This window comes from Neomonachus schauinslandi, chromosome 4 (assembly GCF_002201575.2).
Source record: "Neomonachus schauinslandi chromosome 4, ASM220157v2, whole genome shotgun sequence".
Lineage (NCBI taxonomy): Eukaryota > Metazoa > Chordata > Mammalia > Carnivora > Phocidae > Neomonachus > Neomonachus schauinslandi.
Window position 1 is genome coordinate 129,948,099 of NC_058406.1, and position 17,151 is coordinate 129,965,249.

At 38.5% G+C, this 17,151-nt stretch overlaps 1 protein-coding gene across 2 annotated transcripts; it reads left to right on the forward strand.

The window, feature by feature from the left end:
* The first annotated feature begins 541 nt into the window (after window positions 1-541).
* Window positions 542-16,090, forward strand: GDAP1 (ganglioside induced differentiation associated protein 1). 2 transcript variants are annotated; one of them, XM_021688443.1, is made up of 6 exons: window positions 542-658; window positions 1,342-1,534; window positions 11,005-11,178; window positions 12,391-12,485; window positions 14,531-14,645; window positions 15,672-16,090. In XM_021688443.1, the coding sequence occupies exons 1-6, from the start codon at window positions 542-544 to the stop codon at window positions 16,052-16,054; spliced, it is 1,077 nt and encodes a 358-aa protein (XP_021544118.1). In that variant the 3' UTR covers window positions 16,055-16,090. The 2 variants fall into 2 exon arrangements, with proteins under 2 accessions (XP_021544118.1, XP_044770171.1); XM_044914236.1 differs by lacking the exon at window positions 11,005-11,178.
* The last annotated feature ends 1,061 nt before the right edge of the window (window positions 16,091-17,151 follow it).

Sequence of the window (17,151 nt, forward strand, 5' to 3'; positions counted from 1 at the left end):
CTTGCCATCGTTTATAAGATCTGTTATCATTTATTATTTTGCATGACTCCATAAGAGCATCTTCTAATGAAAACTCATGGATCCTTATCCTGTTTTGTCAACCGAAACTTCCCTTCTGCAAAGGGCACAAATCCTCCAAGAGGAAATTGCTGCTTTTATACCTGAGCAACTTCTACTCCATAACCCCACCCCACCAAACCAATGAGTAATTTGCAGCCAACATTATTCATTACTAACTTTAGTATTCAGGGACTCGTATTTTAGACGGTTTCCTCTAAAAAAGTCCATTTGCACTTCCTATGTGACTTCCATACGCCAGTGGCTTTCTGGCAGGAAGACACCCCCGCATCTTTGCGGACACGTCCCGGCAGCTTTCTGGCGGTGGAAACTACATTTCCCAGTGGTCTATTCGTCCGCGCGAAGTCCTCTTTCCCGGCTCCCAGAGGCATCGCGGAAAAACTAACGACGCTTCGCGGGGTAGTGTGGGTGGGAGAAATAAAGGGCTGACAGGCGAGGCCCTGCAGCGCCGGCGCACCCCAAAATGTCTCGGAGGCAGGAGGAGCAGAGAGGGGGCGCGCCCTTGATGGCGGAAGGCAAGTCGGACGCAGAGGTTAGGCTCATTCTGTACCACTGGACACATTCTTTCAGCTCTCAAAAGGTAAAGGCCTCTGCTGGGGCGGGCGCCGCGGATCGGGTTTCAGCACCGGGACAGCTCCCTCAGGGCTCTCCCCGGTACTCCGGCGCATCTAGAACCGGGCCTCCGAAGCCCTAAGCCGGGCGGGCGCTCCCTTGAGGACGGGGATGCGCCTTGTGGGGGAGCACAGAGAATTAGTCGGAAATGGAAAGGCTATGACTCAGGCTTTGCCACTCATGAAATGCGAAAAAAAGCATCACTTTGGGTATTTGGGCCGGAGGCCTTGTGCCCTGCGCCTTGGAGAGTGAGGCAGAGGGAAGCGCCTTCATGCAACCGCATAATCTACAGTTCCTTCTTTTTCTTGTACGCATTCGCTCTCTTCAACGAGGCCTAACACATCTATATATCAGCGTCTTGTCTGGGGAGGACACATACTTAGGTTTAGGACGGAAAGAAAGTAGTGGTGATGGAGAGTCACTGTGGAATGAATTTAGCCAGAATTATTTTCAATCTTTTTTTTGTCCTCTAATTTATAGGATTAAGACCCGCTAAAATATATCTCACTTGTTAATTACTAGAATGGGAATAGTTAAAAAGAATGTTGATAATAATAATTTAGGGAAGCACAGAAAGGCTGCTTAATAGTATCCAGGGATGTCATTTAATTGAAAGCCTACATGTGTTGTAACCAGTGTGAACTCTTTCAGGTGCGCTTGGTAATTGCTGAAAAGGCATTGAAGTGCGAGGAACATGATGTAAGTCTGCCCCTGAGTGAGCACAATGAGCCTTGGTTTATGCGTTTGAACTCAACTGGAGAAGTGCCTGTCCTTATCCACGGGGAAAACATTATTTGTGAGGCCACTCAGATCATTGATTATCTTGAACAGACTTTCCTGGATGGTAATGTTAAGGCTATTTGTGATTTTTTGGATTTACTTTCAACACAGTTATATGTCTGTCTGTCTGCCTCCCTCCCTCCCTCCCTCCCTCCCTTCCTTCCTTTTTTCTTTTGGTTTTATGATGGTGGAAATAAAAACCTTTTCCATTTCCATAAGCACACAAATATAAAATAGGTCGATACCATAAATTTTATGTAAGCCAGCATAACTCTATTTAAAAGATTTTATATAAACTGCAAATTTAATGTTGGAACTTCCCTTTTTAATTCAGAGGTTTTCCTCTGCAGTTGTGTGGTTTGTGGTGGTGAATTTTTAGCCTGGAAAATTCATGACCACTTGAAATGTACACTATGAAAACCAGTTTTCTCTAGTCTACCAAATAGTTCCATCTTAAAAACAATAGGAGGGAAAAAGGGGAAAAGAGGAATAAAACTTAGGCAAGGAGAATAGAATGTTGGTATATTTGGAGATCTTTGCCCTGTGACTTCTCTATAGTATGAATTTTATATCTTTTGTAAGGAATTATAGCACTTAAATTTGTATAGTGCTTTTAAGTAATAATCATTTATCGATAGCCTGTTTTATGTTAGACATTTTATAATTTCTATTCTATTCAGTCTTCAGAAGAACCCATCTGAGACAGGCATGATAGACTAGTTATTCCATTGTAATTGATGAAAGAAAACAGGGATTGCCTAAGGTAATACAGCTATTTTATGGCAAATTAGGGCTGGAATGGAAGTCTTTCAAATCCATATCTTCATATTATACTAGCTGTCTCCCATAGTCATTGCTACTTCCATATTGTCTTGCTTGATCCTAATGACAATCCTTTGAGGTGAACTATAGCTTCAGTATTTGCCCAAGATTGTACAGCTGATCACTGGCATAATTGAGAGAACAGAAGGCTCCTTTCAGCTGAGTACTCTTCTGAAATAGAAGCTGCATGAGATCCAGTTACTTTTCATCTGCCTCTAGTTATGTTGATGTTAATTGGGCAGGATAAAACCAGAATATAACCCCAAATTACTAGGCCAAAAATGTCTGAGGTACTTAGAAAAATAGATATGGGACCTAAATGTGTGTGGAGGGAACCCCAGAGAATTAGATTGGCAATAGGTCTGCCCCTATTCTTATTCCAAGTATTTGGTTCTCTAGGATTCTGATTGGAGATTTTAGAGGTGGCCATTGATCTAAACCAGAGAGTTTAATGAACTGTTTTCTCTTTTATCACTTATGTCTAAATGCTGGGGACTGTACTGAAAATGGTGGCTAATTGATTTAAAACAATTTTTCTTAACCTTGAGCTTTTTGGAAATGGACAAGTCTGCTAAATAATTTGTATTTCTTGGGAAAAGTAGTTATAATAATATGAATAAAACAAAATCACTGTATAAGAATTCCATTTTAAATAACCAAAAATCTAAAAAAGATACAGTAAATGGAAAATCATATTTAAATATTTTGTTGGCATCCCTTGAACTACTACTACTACTACTGCCATTCTTCTCCTCCTCCTCTCCTTGCATTGTTTCTCCTTTAAGATATTCAGTAATATAAAATATGTTACTTTACAACATAGTAATGTTAATGATTATTAGGTTTTCTTAAAGTTGCTTTGATCATATAAAAACAAAACTAAAATACATTCTGACTCCTACTCAAAGAAGGGAAATATTAAGTTCTTCTTACTACTTATGGAATCAGAGGAGAAGGCACTGGGGCTAAATGTTAAGTGAAAATATGGAAACTAAGGACTTTAATTCTGGCTATACCAGTAGAATCAGTAAACAATCAAGAATCCCAGCTCTTAATCTGAAGCTATTGCTAACTTGTTGCATATCCTTGGTGACTTGACTTCTCTGTCCTCTTGGATTAGGTGATATAGTTTTGTCAATTGCAGAGATAAAGCAAGTCCGATCAATTTTTATTTCACTCTTTCCTCTTTCCCAGGAGAGTTGTCACTCCATTGGAAAGGGTTGAAAGAAGATTAAGGGACCCAAAACCCATGGTAGATATGAAGACAGCAAGAAAATAGTTATATAAAGGCTACTCTAGTCTATGGGGAAAGTTTATCCCGATGTATTAAAATAAAAAATAAACATGCATGTGTTAACCCAATTACCATTAAGATAATTTATATTTGTCATTAAGAACCCATGGAGATTAGGAAAAGAGCCAGACAAGACAGATGTTATCCCAATTGTCAAGGATGGGAAAAGGTAAATTCTACCAATCCTTGCTACTTAAAGTGTGTTCCATTGACCAGCAGCATTGGTATCACCTCGGAGCTTGTTAGAAATGCAGAATCCTAGACTCTACTGCAGCTCTCTTGAATCAGAATCTGCATTTTAACAAGATCCTGAAGTGATTCATATATACATTAAAATTTGAGAAGCACTTACTGTGTGTTAAGTAATTGCTTAAACTTTAAGCAGCACTATAAATTAGTTATACACACACACACGCATTTATATAACTTTAGAGTATCTCAGTTAAAAGGAACCCGTTTAAGTTTTATATTACTGAAGAATGGCTTTAACACTTAAAAAAATGAATCTATTGTATACCGGGCATGGTTCTAGATATAATGTATCTTAAGTAGAGCATTTGCGATTACTTCATAAGATACCCTTATGGAACAAAGGAGCCAATATGGTTGGATAAAAGTAATGCACATTTTCAGATGAACAAACCACCATGTTAAAGAATATTCATTTATAAATGAACACAAGGTTGCCCATTTAGCTAAAGACTTATATAATTTTGTTACATTTATTTCAATTACTTGTAGAACACTGTAAATACCATAAGATCAGAGAGCGTCTGTCTTATTAACAGTTGTATCCCCAGTGCTTCATATGGTGGATGTTCTCTAACAGGAGCTTAATAAACACTTTTGAATGATTAAAATGAATGAACTTTTGAAGATAGACATCAGCCTGGACAGGGATCTCTACTGGTGTTCTTACAAGTTTCTATTCTCTGACTTGAGCCTAATAATTCTATAAATGACTTGAATAAAGACATTGTGGAAATACTGTTACATTTGTGGATGACAAAAGCTGGGATAGTTAAAATAATGACTAGTTTGTGAAGTGCTTGTCATAGGACAATAAAATGGAAAAATAATGAAGATAAAATTTGACAAGGCTAAATGTAGTATGTGAATTAAAAAAAAATCAGCTGCGTTAATGAAGGATGGGAGACCTGCCTTGCTAAAAATTTATTGATTAAAGCTAATAATAAAAGGCTGGTAGGATCTCAAGTGGTTTTAAAAGTATAGCTTCTATCTAGAACATGGCAAATTGTGAACTGGTCAGAACATGCAACATTTTGTCCAATTATGTGTGGAAATTTGAGGAACATTTACAAATTAGAATAATAAGTGAATGGATTTCACGAGATGTATAGTTAGTTGCCCATGATTATAATAGGAGACTTTAAGTGTATTAATTCATGTAAAAAATAGAGTGTAGTCAACTGGTATCTCCTTTGCTGTTATTTGCCATCCCTTATTAGTTTACCAGCTGGGGATTATATTAAAAATGGTTTTGCTGACCTGTAGACATTTCTCAACATTTGTGTGTAATCAGTATTTACATCCTTATGCTTTTGGGATAAGTCCATTAAATAATTGGTAGTTTGGGGTTAGAAACTTGGTAGCGAAGGCAATCCTCTTCAAGTCTTAGCCTAAAAAAAATTAATTTCTAAATTGGATGATGGCTATGCTTGATTTTTAAAAAAATTTTATTTTTATTTAAGTAGTTGTTACACCCAATGTGGGGCTCGAACTCATGATGCTGAGATCAAGAGTCATGAGAACCTCTGACTGAGCCAGCCAGGCACCCCTTGATTTTTTTTTTTTTTTGAAAGCAGTACTGATGTAGACATCAGTGGTATTCCTGAGGTCACAATTTGGGTCAAAAGAAGAATTTAAAAGTACTCAATTATGGGTGCTCAACCAAGGGCTGGCAAAGAACAATCTCTTTATTCATTCTTTTAATAGCTATTTTTTGGGTGTTAATTGGTACAAGGACCTGAGATATTTCAAAGATCCCTAATCATTAGAAGCTTACTAATCTTCAAAGATAGTTTCATTCTGTAAACTTGATAATACCAAATCTGTCTTTAATACATGCATATGCTATTATAACTACTCAGTTTTACTGACTCCTTTTCATATATGTGACACCTTTTTCTCTTCAGGCTTATAATGAAGAGTAGATATGTTAAAGCATGCAATTGATTAAACTAGATGAGGTGTGATACTAAGCAAACTAGGGAAACTCAGGAATAGTGGATGTAACAAATGAATATATGCACTAATATAGATTTTAAAATCTAGATATTTCTTATACTACTCATAACCTCTTTCAGTGAATTTAATTTGGCCACTAGATAATAAAAAAAGTGGGTCTGAAATAACTACAACTATTTATTACTGCCAAATGACTCAGTGGTAATCTGGAATCAAGGATGTCATATGGTGAATACAGAATTTTGGTAATATAGGAGTTCTCTGAAGATCATGACCCATGTCTTTGGTTTATATATACCTCGTTTATTCTTAGGAAATAGGATTTAGTTTGGAAATAAAGTATTCTGGTATGATATTAAAGTATTATATGTAAGTCTCATTAGGAAATATATTTTGTGGATAAGATTTTGTCAATATCTATTGAAAATCAACTCATTTTAAAAACATTAATTCTGAAGTCACTGTTACATTAAAAATGCAGTTATTTAGGTAAAAATTTCCAATTTTTCCAATTTTTGTCTATTAATAAAAGCCTCATATATAGTTGGATAACTTTATATGTCTTTTAGCACATCTACTAAAATTATAGATTAGCACAAAGTTTCTAACCAAGTGCGGAGAAAATATGGTATGTGGTAAGGAAGAAGAAAATGAGCATTTAAAACTCATGATTGTGCCAATAAAGTGACTTAAAAAGTTACCTTTTTTTTTTTTTTTACTCTTTGTCCAATTTTAGTGGACAGGTCGGGGTGTTAAAATGTAAAGTTTCTAATTCCATATTATGTGTTAACAATGATTGGAACAAACTGTCTGATAAAGAAGTTTTGCCCCTCAATTACAAATGTTTCTGTTCAAAGTCTTAAGTATAATACCATTTAAGGTATAATATTTATTGAAAATAATGCTATAAATTTGTCTTTCTCAGAAAATCATGGCTGCATATAATGAACTTCTATAATTTGACACCATTTTTTTTCTCATCTGTGTTTAGATTTGATCGTTCCAGTTCTACAGTTGTGACAGCTTTGAACTGTAGTCAGTTTGTAACCATAACTTTTGCTTTAAGTCTTAACGTATTTACCATTTTTATTATATATTTTTTTAATAGGGTGGTGTTTGACTAGTTGAAGGGTACAGTTTCATTCAACTACCTGATGCATATTATCATATACACCAATGTTATCACTAAGTGATCTAAGTAAAATAAAAAATCCACAAGGGGATAAAGATAGGAATGAAGTCTGTTTTCATTGAATTAATAATAATAAGGAAGAACTGAAAGTTATTCAAATAGACCTGTGGGGGGAGGGGGTCTTTCTTGAAAACAGGGCATAATTATGCCTTCTTTATCTGCCATCACTGGGGAACATGGGAAATCAGAGCAGTCAATGTAGAAAAATAATGGAATCTTATGCCTATAAGCTCCTACATTCTTTTAATTTTTTGCTTTTGGGGAAACTGACTTTTTTTTTTTTAATGGCTCCAGGTCATTGTTATTCTACTGGGCAATGCAGGGACTGGAGACAGTATGGAGCTGTTTGTCCCTGTTAAATAGCTGCAGAATGCTTTTATTGTATCTTTTCTTTCTGGTTTTAAAAAACTAGTTTTCTCTTATTATCACATCCTTCTGCTTTATGCCTATCTGCACTTGCCTAATTTAGGTGCAGTACAAGACCTGCCTTGTCTCCTATTCAGTTCTTCTAGAAAGTCTGGTCTTCTGCCAATTTACTTATTTATTTTTATTTATTCTTCCAGCTTAGTCACTTACCCTGGTTTCCAATATAGCAACCCTATTCCCTAATGCTGGAAACTCTTTTCAGTGCTTGCTTCTTAAAAGTCCTCTGATTCTGTGCCCTTCCTCTGTAAGCCTTCTACTGCTTTTTCACTCCTGAGGTAGAATACCAAGAACAGCCTTTTTTTTAAAAAAAATAATCTCTACACCCAATGTGGGGCTCAAACCCATGACCCCAAGATCAAGAGTTGCACACTCTACCGACTGAGGCAACCAGGTGCCCCTTTTTCTTTTCTCTTTTTTAAAAAAATTTTATTTATTTATCAGAGAGAGAGAGAGAGAGCATAAGAAGGGGGAGCGGCAGGCAGAGGGAAAAGCAGGCTCCCCGTTGAGCAAGATGCAGGGGGGCTGGATCCCAGGACCCTGGGATCATGACCTGAGACAAAGGCAGACGCTTAACTGACTGAGCCACCCAGGCATTCCTCTTTTCTTTTCTCTCTCTTTTTTTTTTTTTTGTGCGTATTACAACAAAAATACTTTATGGAAGGATTGGGAAATAAAATAGAATGAGAGTGAGAGGGAAGGTCTGTATAAAATTCAAAGGAAATTCCCCATTGCGTTTTGAAAACCCCCATTTCCAGAGGCAGTGGACACTATTGTGCTCTGGTGTTGAGAGGACAGTGACAGCACATTGCAGGTGTTGCCATGGAGGTGCTGGAAAAGAGACAGTGAGGCTGGATGAGAACTTCGCTTCAGTGGGTATCTTATGCTCTGGCTGACAAAGTGTTATAGGAGAGAGTTACGTAGTAATAGTGTCCTGAGTAGAAGAAAATTATTTTCGTGGATTTAAACATTTATCTTCCTTTGAAGAATTTGGGCTTAGCCAGATGGAACTTCCCCAGAAAGCAATTACCAGACAGTGTTTTTCCTGCTCTTATTCAGTTTCCCAGAAGGAAGTGGTATCCTCTTCTGAAGACAAGCCCCAGGCCTGGCACCAGAAAGTAGCCTGAGCCAGTGGCCATAAACTTAACTACCGGGAAGCATTTTAAAATGTTGTACCATTTTTGGTTATTAACTTGAGGTTTTTGGACCCCCCAGAGCAGTGGTTCTTAAACTTTTTGGTTTCTGGGCCCCTTTATCATAAAAATTATTGAGAACATCAGGGACCTTTTATGGGGTATATCTATCAATATTTGCCGAATTAGAAATTAAAACAAAAAAAATTTAAAGCACACGAATACCCAAGCCCACATGTCATTAACTGTCAGAGTGATAGAACCATCACATGTCCTGTAGCCTCTGAAAAACTCTGCTGTATTCTTGAGGGAGAATAAGTGAAAAAGCAATGAACACTCTAGCATTACTGTACAAATAGCTTTAACTCTGTGGAACCCCTGAGAGTGTCTAGGGAAAGCCCAGGGATTCTTAGACCACACTTTGAGAACTGTTGCTCTTAGTGGTCTATGATTAGAATTCAGGAGATTTGAGATCCTAGGGGGGAAAAAATTGTATCTTCACTTATTTCCAACAGAAACTTATTACTTCATTTCATTTCCAATGTAGGCATAAACCACAGCAATATCAGGAGTGCCTGTGACATTGTTACCAATAGAAATCACAGATATGTTCATAGCGTATCAGGTTATGGCAGTTATCTTAAAAATAACTTATGCTTATAGCTACTTTGAAATTATGGTAGTTATTAGACCTGCTGCTAGATCTTATTAATGTATTACTAAAAGGCACCCATATTAATATTTTATAATCTAAAATTAATTTGATAAACATATTCAATATAATCAATTTCTTTTGCAATCCTATGTCCTGTATGTTTAAGGACATTATTTGGAGAAGAGCTCGGTGGCACACAAAAGGTTAAGAACTCTTTAGTATTTCAAAGACTGTAGAAGGACTCCAGTCTGTTGTCCTCATGGAAATGTCTACCAGGCATTGGTTAGGATCCTACCGATAATACTGAGATCCTGAAAGGTCAGCAAGGAAGTGTGTTGTAGTTGGGTAAATCCACTGTTGACAAGTAGTATGTGGCTGCTTCATTCTCAGTTATTCCAATGCAGACTTCAGAATTGGACTCCCCAGTGGGGAATTAGGTTTTTGCCCACTGGTTTGAGGAGTAATCCATCTTATTTTTTCTTAGAGTCAGAAATAGTCTGTTGGCTTAGAAAACTTGTTCCACTTGTATTATAGCATTATGAGATCTTGTCTGAAATGCTCTGCAACCAATTCTGAATTGTCAACACTTATGAATGAGTGTGGGATGCTCAAAAGGATTCTAAATTAAATAGCCCAAACTAAGAAATAAATGAATAAGATTGAGGCTATTCTTTTCACTTGTTGAAATAAGCTCATTGGCATTTTTCCGGAGCAGTTTGAGAGTCAGAATTAGGAAGTGTTTCTGAAGGGACATAGTCCTGATCTTTGGATCATGTGGTTCATTGTTATTCTTCTTGGATAGTCTCTGAAATGTAACCCCTTTGAAGATGTTACAATGATGTTATAAAGCAGGGCACTGCTTTAGGAATCAATGATTTTAGTTCTTGTTCTGCCTTTAATTAGCTGTGGTATCTTAGGAGAATACCTCAGCCTCTCTCAGTGTCCTTGTTAACTGCTACAGAGCTTCGCCAGCTCAAATATTCTATGACAACTAGAAATTTGGAATATATTCATTGATTGAAATTTACTGAACACCTACTGTGAGCCAAATCTTATATTAGGCACTGGGAACTCAACAGAACAGTGCATGGTCCCTGCCCTCAAGTAGTCTAGAGTCTAGGGTTTAACCAGCAAACTGAGGATTTATGTAGAACCCACTTTCTAGACACAAAATATTAGAAATTCATGGTGAATCTGTGAAGACTGTCAGTGCACATTCACATAACATCAAAAGGGTCACTCTTGGTATTAATTGGAACCTAGGAAAGAGTGGTCTCTGATTATCTTTTCATAATGAGCTTTCATTCACCTATCCAACCTTTATCAATGTCCTAAAATGTATGAGACATTATGAGAGACAGTGAATCACAGGCTCGCTGCCCTGAAGAAGCGCATAGGGCAAAAAGATACAACCAACCAGTTAAGGTGATAAGGCTATGATGGTGTATGTACAAAGGTATTTTTGCAGGTACAGAGGAAGGCACACCTGACCCAATCAGATATTGGTTGTAGGAGGTTAGGGAATGTTCCTTAGAGGAGTTGGCATAAATAACTGGGCCTTGCGGGTTCAGTAGCAATTTGTAAGGTAGAGAAGTGAGAGAATTTCAGTGTGATCATGGTTTGGGATCTAGTCTGGTACATCAGTCCATTTCAAATTTTGAATGTCTGGGCTGGGGAGATATCATCTTTTAAATGCCTTGATGTAATATTGAAAACACTGATAAGGGGGTTTGGGTTTTTCATTTTGCTTTTGGATGTAACCTCTCATTTGTAACTTTTCCTTTAATGTTTATGTGTATGTTTTTAGAAAAAACCCCCAGGTTAATGCCTGATAAAGGAAGCATGTATTACCCACGGGTACAACATTATCGAGAACTGCTGGACTCCTTGCCAATGGATGCCTATACCCATGGCTGCATTTTACATCCTGAGCTCACTGTGGACTCCATGATCCCAGCTTATGCAACCACACGGATTCGCAGTATGTAACAATCTTCAAGACTTGGAATTTTGTCTCAAAGTTCTTTTAATTCATTTTTGAGACTGGGCATATCTCATGAAGACTCGGGGGCAGTGTTGTGTTGTTGAGTTTGCTTCATGGATGTTCATGTTACAGATCAGTCCATGCACCAGTCAGATTAATCTGTGCTTCAGCTGTTCAGCTGGACATTTATTGTCTCTAGGAGCTGACTTTCCAGCTCTTGGCCTTGAGGGCCAAGCTTGAGTAAAACTCAAGAATAGCCTGTGGAAAAGTAAAGAACCTAACATGTTCTCATAGGAGATGGACTAAGAATCATGAAATCTGGAATCTGCTGGGGATTATGGGTAACTGAGTTCACATTTCTGGTCCTTAATTTTTGTTTCATTATGTGAGGGAGCTGGACTACAGGCTGTCTAACCATTAGTCTACCTCTAAATTTAGTGATTTGAGATTTATTAAGATTGAGTTGTGATATTCAACTCTCTCCTTTTCTGAGGACAGAGATGGTCAGTGCTTGGGATGTGGAAGAGGAAGTGTGTTTTACGGCACAGGTGATTGGGATGGGAAAGTAAGGGAAGGTGGCCGTGGTCAGACTCGGGGCGTGTTTGACCAGGGACACTCAAACCCAGATCTTCTAATTCTAGAAACGACATTCTTTCCATTACATCATATCTCACCTTTATAATTCTCTTATGCTATTTTTCTTTCCTTTTGATTCTTCTCTTTCTCTCCTCTTCCATCCCCTCCCTCCTTCTCCTCTTCCCGCTTTACCTTCTTGTTCCTCCTTCTTCTCTTCAGAAGTACTCATATGATGTGAAACAGGTGGTCTGAATATAATTCTATCACCTGGAGTTAATTTTTTTTTTTAAATAAGCCTTTTTTTCTTCTCTTCATATAGAAGTCCATTAACAAAAACTTGAAAGGTATTGAAAGGTAGAACAACCACTGTGCACTGAGTTCTTCTGACGTGCTGGGCCTTACTCTAAGTGCTTTCCTGGATGTCTCACATTTAATCCTTAGCTTATGCAGCAGATACTCTGATAGTTCCATTTTGAGTCTGAGGAAACTGAGGCACAGAGAGGGTAAGTCTAAGGCAGACAGGGCATAAACCCCAGAGCTCATGCTCTTACCATGGAGTTTCCTAGCTTCTCCTTGTTTCTTGTCTAGAAGGGAGGAAATAATTTCCTATTTCAAAAATGATTTTATTATCAGGCCAAATTGGTAACACAGAATCTGAACTGAAAAAACTTGCTGAAGAAAACCCAGATTTACAAGAGGCATACATCGCAAAACAGAAGCGACTTAAAGTAAGTAAACCAGGCTGTCCTCCATTGACATCCAATGTTTGTATTAAATGTTCTACTTTTTGTAAAGTTTCACTATTTCTAGAACATCTCTTAAATATTTGCAAATCACCAGTGCACGCTACCTTTGGCTTACGCTGTGCTTTTAGAAAGAATTTTTCTTTATTAGATTTGATATTCAAACCTAATGACAGTTGCTTAAAAGGCAGATATCGCTCATGCTGATTGTCAAGGCAAGTTGTAAAATGAAAAAGCAAGTTCATAATACGTACTAGGAATCTGTCATTTCAGGTTTTCTGCCACTTTAAGGCCTAGCTAGACCTTTAGGACTTTAATACCAATAGGGCAGGCAATTGGCAAGTTTGTTCCTCTATTATACTCCCCTCCCTTCTCTCATTTTTTTCCTTCTTACCTTTCACCCATTTCCTCCACCTCCAATCCCCACCTCTGGCAACCACCAGTCTGTTCTCTATGAGCTTGGTTTTTGTTTTGTTGTTGTTGTTTTTAGATTCCACATATAAGAGAGATCCTACAGTATATGTCTTTGTCTGACCTATTTCACTTAGCATAATTCCCTCGAGGTCTATTTTTGTTGGTGCAAATGGTAAAATTTCATTATTTTTTATGGTTGAATAATATTCCATTGTGTATATATTACCACATCTATTCATTCATCCATCGATGGACACTTAAGTCTTGGATATTATAAATGAAGCTGCAATGAACATGGGAGTGCATATTATCTTTTTGAGTTAGTGTTTTCATTTTCTTTGGGTAAATACCCAGAAGTGGCATTGCTGGATCACATGGTGGTTCTATTTGTAATTTTTTGAGGAACCTCGATACTGTTTTCCATTGTGGCTGCACAGTTTACATTCCCACTAGTAGTGCATGGTTGTTCCCTTTTCTCCACATCTTTGCCAACACTTATTTCTTGCCTTTTTGATCATAGCCATTTTAACAGCTGTGAGGTGATATCTCATTGTGGTTTTGATTTGCATTTCCCTGATGATGAGTGATATTGAGCATCCTTTTATGTACCTGTTGGCCATCTATATGTCTTCTATATGTCTTCAATTCAGATCCTCTGCACATTTTAAAATCAGATTGTTTTTTTGCTATTGTGTTGTAGGAGTTCTTTATATATTTTGGATGCTGTTAGCCCCTTATCAGATACATAATTTGAAAGTATTTTCTCCTATTTAATAGGCTGCCTTTTCATTTTGTTTTTGGTTTCCTCTATTGTGCAGAAACTTTTTAGTTTGATGTAGTCCCACCTGTTTACTTTTGCTTTTGTTGCTTTTGTTTTTGGTGTCAGATTAAAAAAATTATTGCCAAGACCTACATCATGAAGCTTACCACTTCTGTTTTCTTCTAGGAGTTTTATGGTTTTAGGTCTTATGTTCAAGTCTTTAATCCATCTTGAGTTAATCCATTCTGACTTGTCTGCCTCCTAAGGAGCAGGACTTTGCTTCGTCTGTTACAGTCAGCCTTTCCCTTTCTGGTGATTCTTTCCTCAGGGCCCGAGAACACACACAGGCTTCCCCCATATTAAAAATGTAGCAAATATCAACACTCCACACCCTCCTCAACTTCCCATTTTCCTTTATCTTATCTTAGCTAAGGGAGCTGCTCAAAAGAAATGCCTGCACGCACAGCACTCCTTACTTTCCACTTGGTCTTTAACTCACGGCATTCAGATTTCTCCCTCAGGCCTGGCCCTTCAGTTTTTCATTCCTCAAAAGTTGCTGAAGTTCCATTCATTCATTGGGGGTTGAGAGGAGTTTCTTTGTGCCCCTTGTATTCTTGGCCATCTCTGGTCATCTGGTCCCACAGGAGTTGCCAGTAGACCAGTGGGTCTGGCCCATGGAGTGTTCTCTCAGCCAGAGCATTTTCCCTCAGGTTTGCTTTGGCTTTAACATTATTCTGTATCTCCTCATTGCCTTGGATAAAGAGGCTCCAACTCTAGAAGAGTTTATATCTGCTTTGCTCTGTATTGATTGTTTTTTGCAGGCAAAATAACCTATTTAGTTATTTTTGCTAATTAGTCAAAGCTGCTTGACCATGACAATGTCAAATATTTGAAGAAAATTCTTGATGAATTGGAGAAAGTCTTGGATCAGGTTGAAACTGAGTTGCAAAGAAGAAATGAAGAAACCCCAGGTAGGTTCTCATTTGTGTGTATGTATGCGTGTGTGTGTGTGTTTTCATTCTCTTTTGCTGGATACCAGGCATATTTATGGGAATATTCTAAGATTTTACCAAAAATATTCTGTAGTCTGTTTTTTCTTATTTTTATTCACGGGCAGTTTAAATTATCATGGCAACAATAATACCGAACTCAGCAAAACCCAGGTGTCTAATGGTAACCCAGTCTGTGTCTATGTGAAATGTGACTGGTGGAGGATTTTTCTGCACAATTTAAAGTGATGGTTGAGACGTTCCTACTTAGCCCGTTTGACACATTTGTAATCACAGTAGTTCATTTGGTTGAATAACCTGAGTAATTGCTTGAAAGCTCCTTCTAGTTTTTTTCCCTAGGCAGGGAGAACACTTCCAATGTGAAGTCTAAGATGGCTGGCCTGTGTATATCTGCAGGCTGGCTGGTGAGCATCCCAGTATTGTACCTGTGAACCTAGCTGCACTATCCAGCTATTGCCCAGGTGCATGCACATGGACCATTTGCGCTATTCTAATTGGCAACAAAGTTGAAGACTGTGTTACATGAAACTTGTCTCACAATAGGAACTTTCGTCTGCTTTACATAAGTAACTAGGAGTGGCAATCACTGAGTGACATTTCAGGCCCAATTTTATGGATTTTCCTAAAGCTCACCTGCTGTTTTCCTAAGCCAAGAGGAAAGATCTGTTGACTCCTCTGGCTTGGAGGCTCTCAACTCCTCAGAATCCTTTTTCAATATCAAAGACCAACTTTGAGCTCAGGTGGCTCCAGTCTCACCCAGGGTTAGGTGGCTGACAGATATCAAGCAAATCTCCCTTAGCTTGGGATACACTGGCATGGACTTTGTCTTAGGATAAAATTACTGAGTATGATTGTCAAGAAAATGTACCATGGCCTTCATCATTTGCTGTACTCATACTTGCCCTCAGGACCGAGACAAAAGCTGCCGGCTAGAGTCTATCTGTATAGCTCTTGCCCCTAATTCTCCATGTCCCTCTCTCTGATTAGAAGAGGGCCGTCAGCCTTGGCTCTGCGGAGAATCCTTCACCCTGGCAGACGTCTCTCTTGCTGTCACATTGCACCGACTGAAGTTCCTGGGGTTTGCGAGGAGAAACTGGGGAAATGGAAAGCGACCAAACTTGGAAACCTATTACGAACGTGTCTTGAAGAGAAAAACATTTAACAAGGTTTTAGGACATGTCAACAATATATTAATCTCTGCAGTGCTGCCAACAGCATTCCGGGTGGCCAAGAAAAGGGCCCCCAAAGTTCTTGGCACTACCCTTGTGGTTGGTTTGCTTGCAGGGATGGGATATTTTGCTTTTATGCTTTTCAGAAAGAGACTTGGCAGCATGATATTAGCACTTAGACCCAGACCAAATTATTTCTAGGCTTGTAGGGATCTAGTGGTGGCCACTCATCCAACCATTCAACTAGACCCTTGTATACTCTTCCAGGCCCAGGGAAGAATGACCCTGGGCAACTAGTAAAAAGTATAATTTACTTTACTCTTTGGGTAGTTTTGTGGGGAGAGGAGGTAAGGAAAATGTTTTTGTGGGCTTTGAAATTACTTATTTGCAAACCTGAACTAATCCATCCTTAAGACATGTGCAAGGTCAAGATATGGACATGCTGACAGAGAATTAATTAGACCTTTAACTCAGAATGCCAGCTCAAGTTCTGAATTATTTTTTGTGAGGAGGTTCTTACTATGAGCAGACAGTAATAATCTGTGATTGCCCATATCTCTTCATCTGAGATGATCTGGATGTGCTGAGTGTTGAGCAGTTAGCAACATTTTCCACTGGAATTCAGAAATCATCTTTGTTTCACAACCTGGGTTCAGACAGCAGCGGGGCACAACAGTGCTTCACACAATCATTGTTAGATTCAGGCAGAAGTAAGAGAGACAAAGGGAACAGGGAGAGGGAAAAGAGGGAAAATGAAGTCCATATAGTGCAGAGCAGTAGAAGGCAACCTCCAGGTGCCTCCAATGTCACTCATGGCCGCCTGTCCCCTTAGTAAGCATTACACTACTTGTAGCCACTGCCCACATATCCTCCTATACTTAAGACCTTGGAAAGAGGACTGGGGACTTACTGGTGGGAGTGGACTGGAGAAAATTCTGGGCTTTACACTTACAGCACCTCATCTGGCCTTAGTATTAATTTTAAATGCATTTGAATCACACTCATTGTTTTAATAAGATTAGCTGCTTATATACTTGGGCGTGAAATGCCCACTGGAATGTGTCTGCCTAGCATTTACATGAAAATCTTAAGTGCTATAAAATGGTTCCTTTCTTTTCCTCACAGTTCCCCAGTTGGATGGTGCCTGTGAGCTATCACTCCTTTGGACTTTTGTGTCCAGTCACTGGGGGTCTTGGCTTCTACAGCCCTTTTTAGCACACAAATGGAAGTCAGGTGAATATCCCAGCTAATCACTAACATGGCATGTGGCTGGGAAATGGGTATTTTAATGATCTGGA

What these genes read in the sequence shown, in the direction of transcription:
- GDAP1 (XM_021688443.1), top strand. Translation starts at nt 542, where the DNA reads ATGTCTCGGAGGCAGGAGGAGCAGAGAGGGGGCGCGCCCTTGATGGCG. An exon ending in TGAACAGACTTTCCTGGATG is followed by an intron (nt 1,535 to 11,004) that starts GTAATGTTAAGG and finishes GTATGTTTTTAG; the next exon opens with AAAAAACCCCCAGGTTAATG. An exon ending in TGCAACCACACGGATTCGCA is followed by an intron (nt 11,179 to 12,390) that starts GTATGTAACAAT and finishes TTTTATTATCAG; the next exon opens with GCCAAATTGGTAACACAGAA.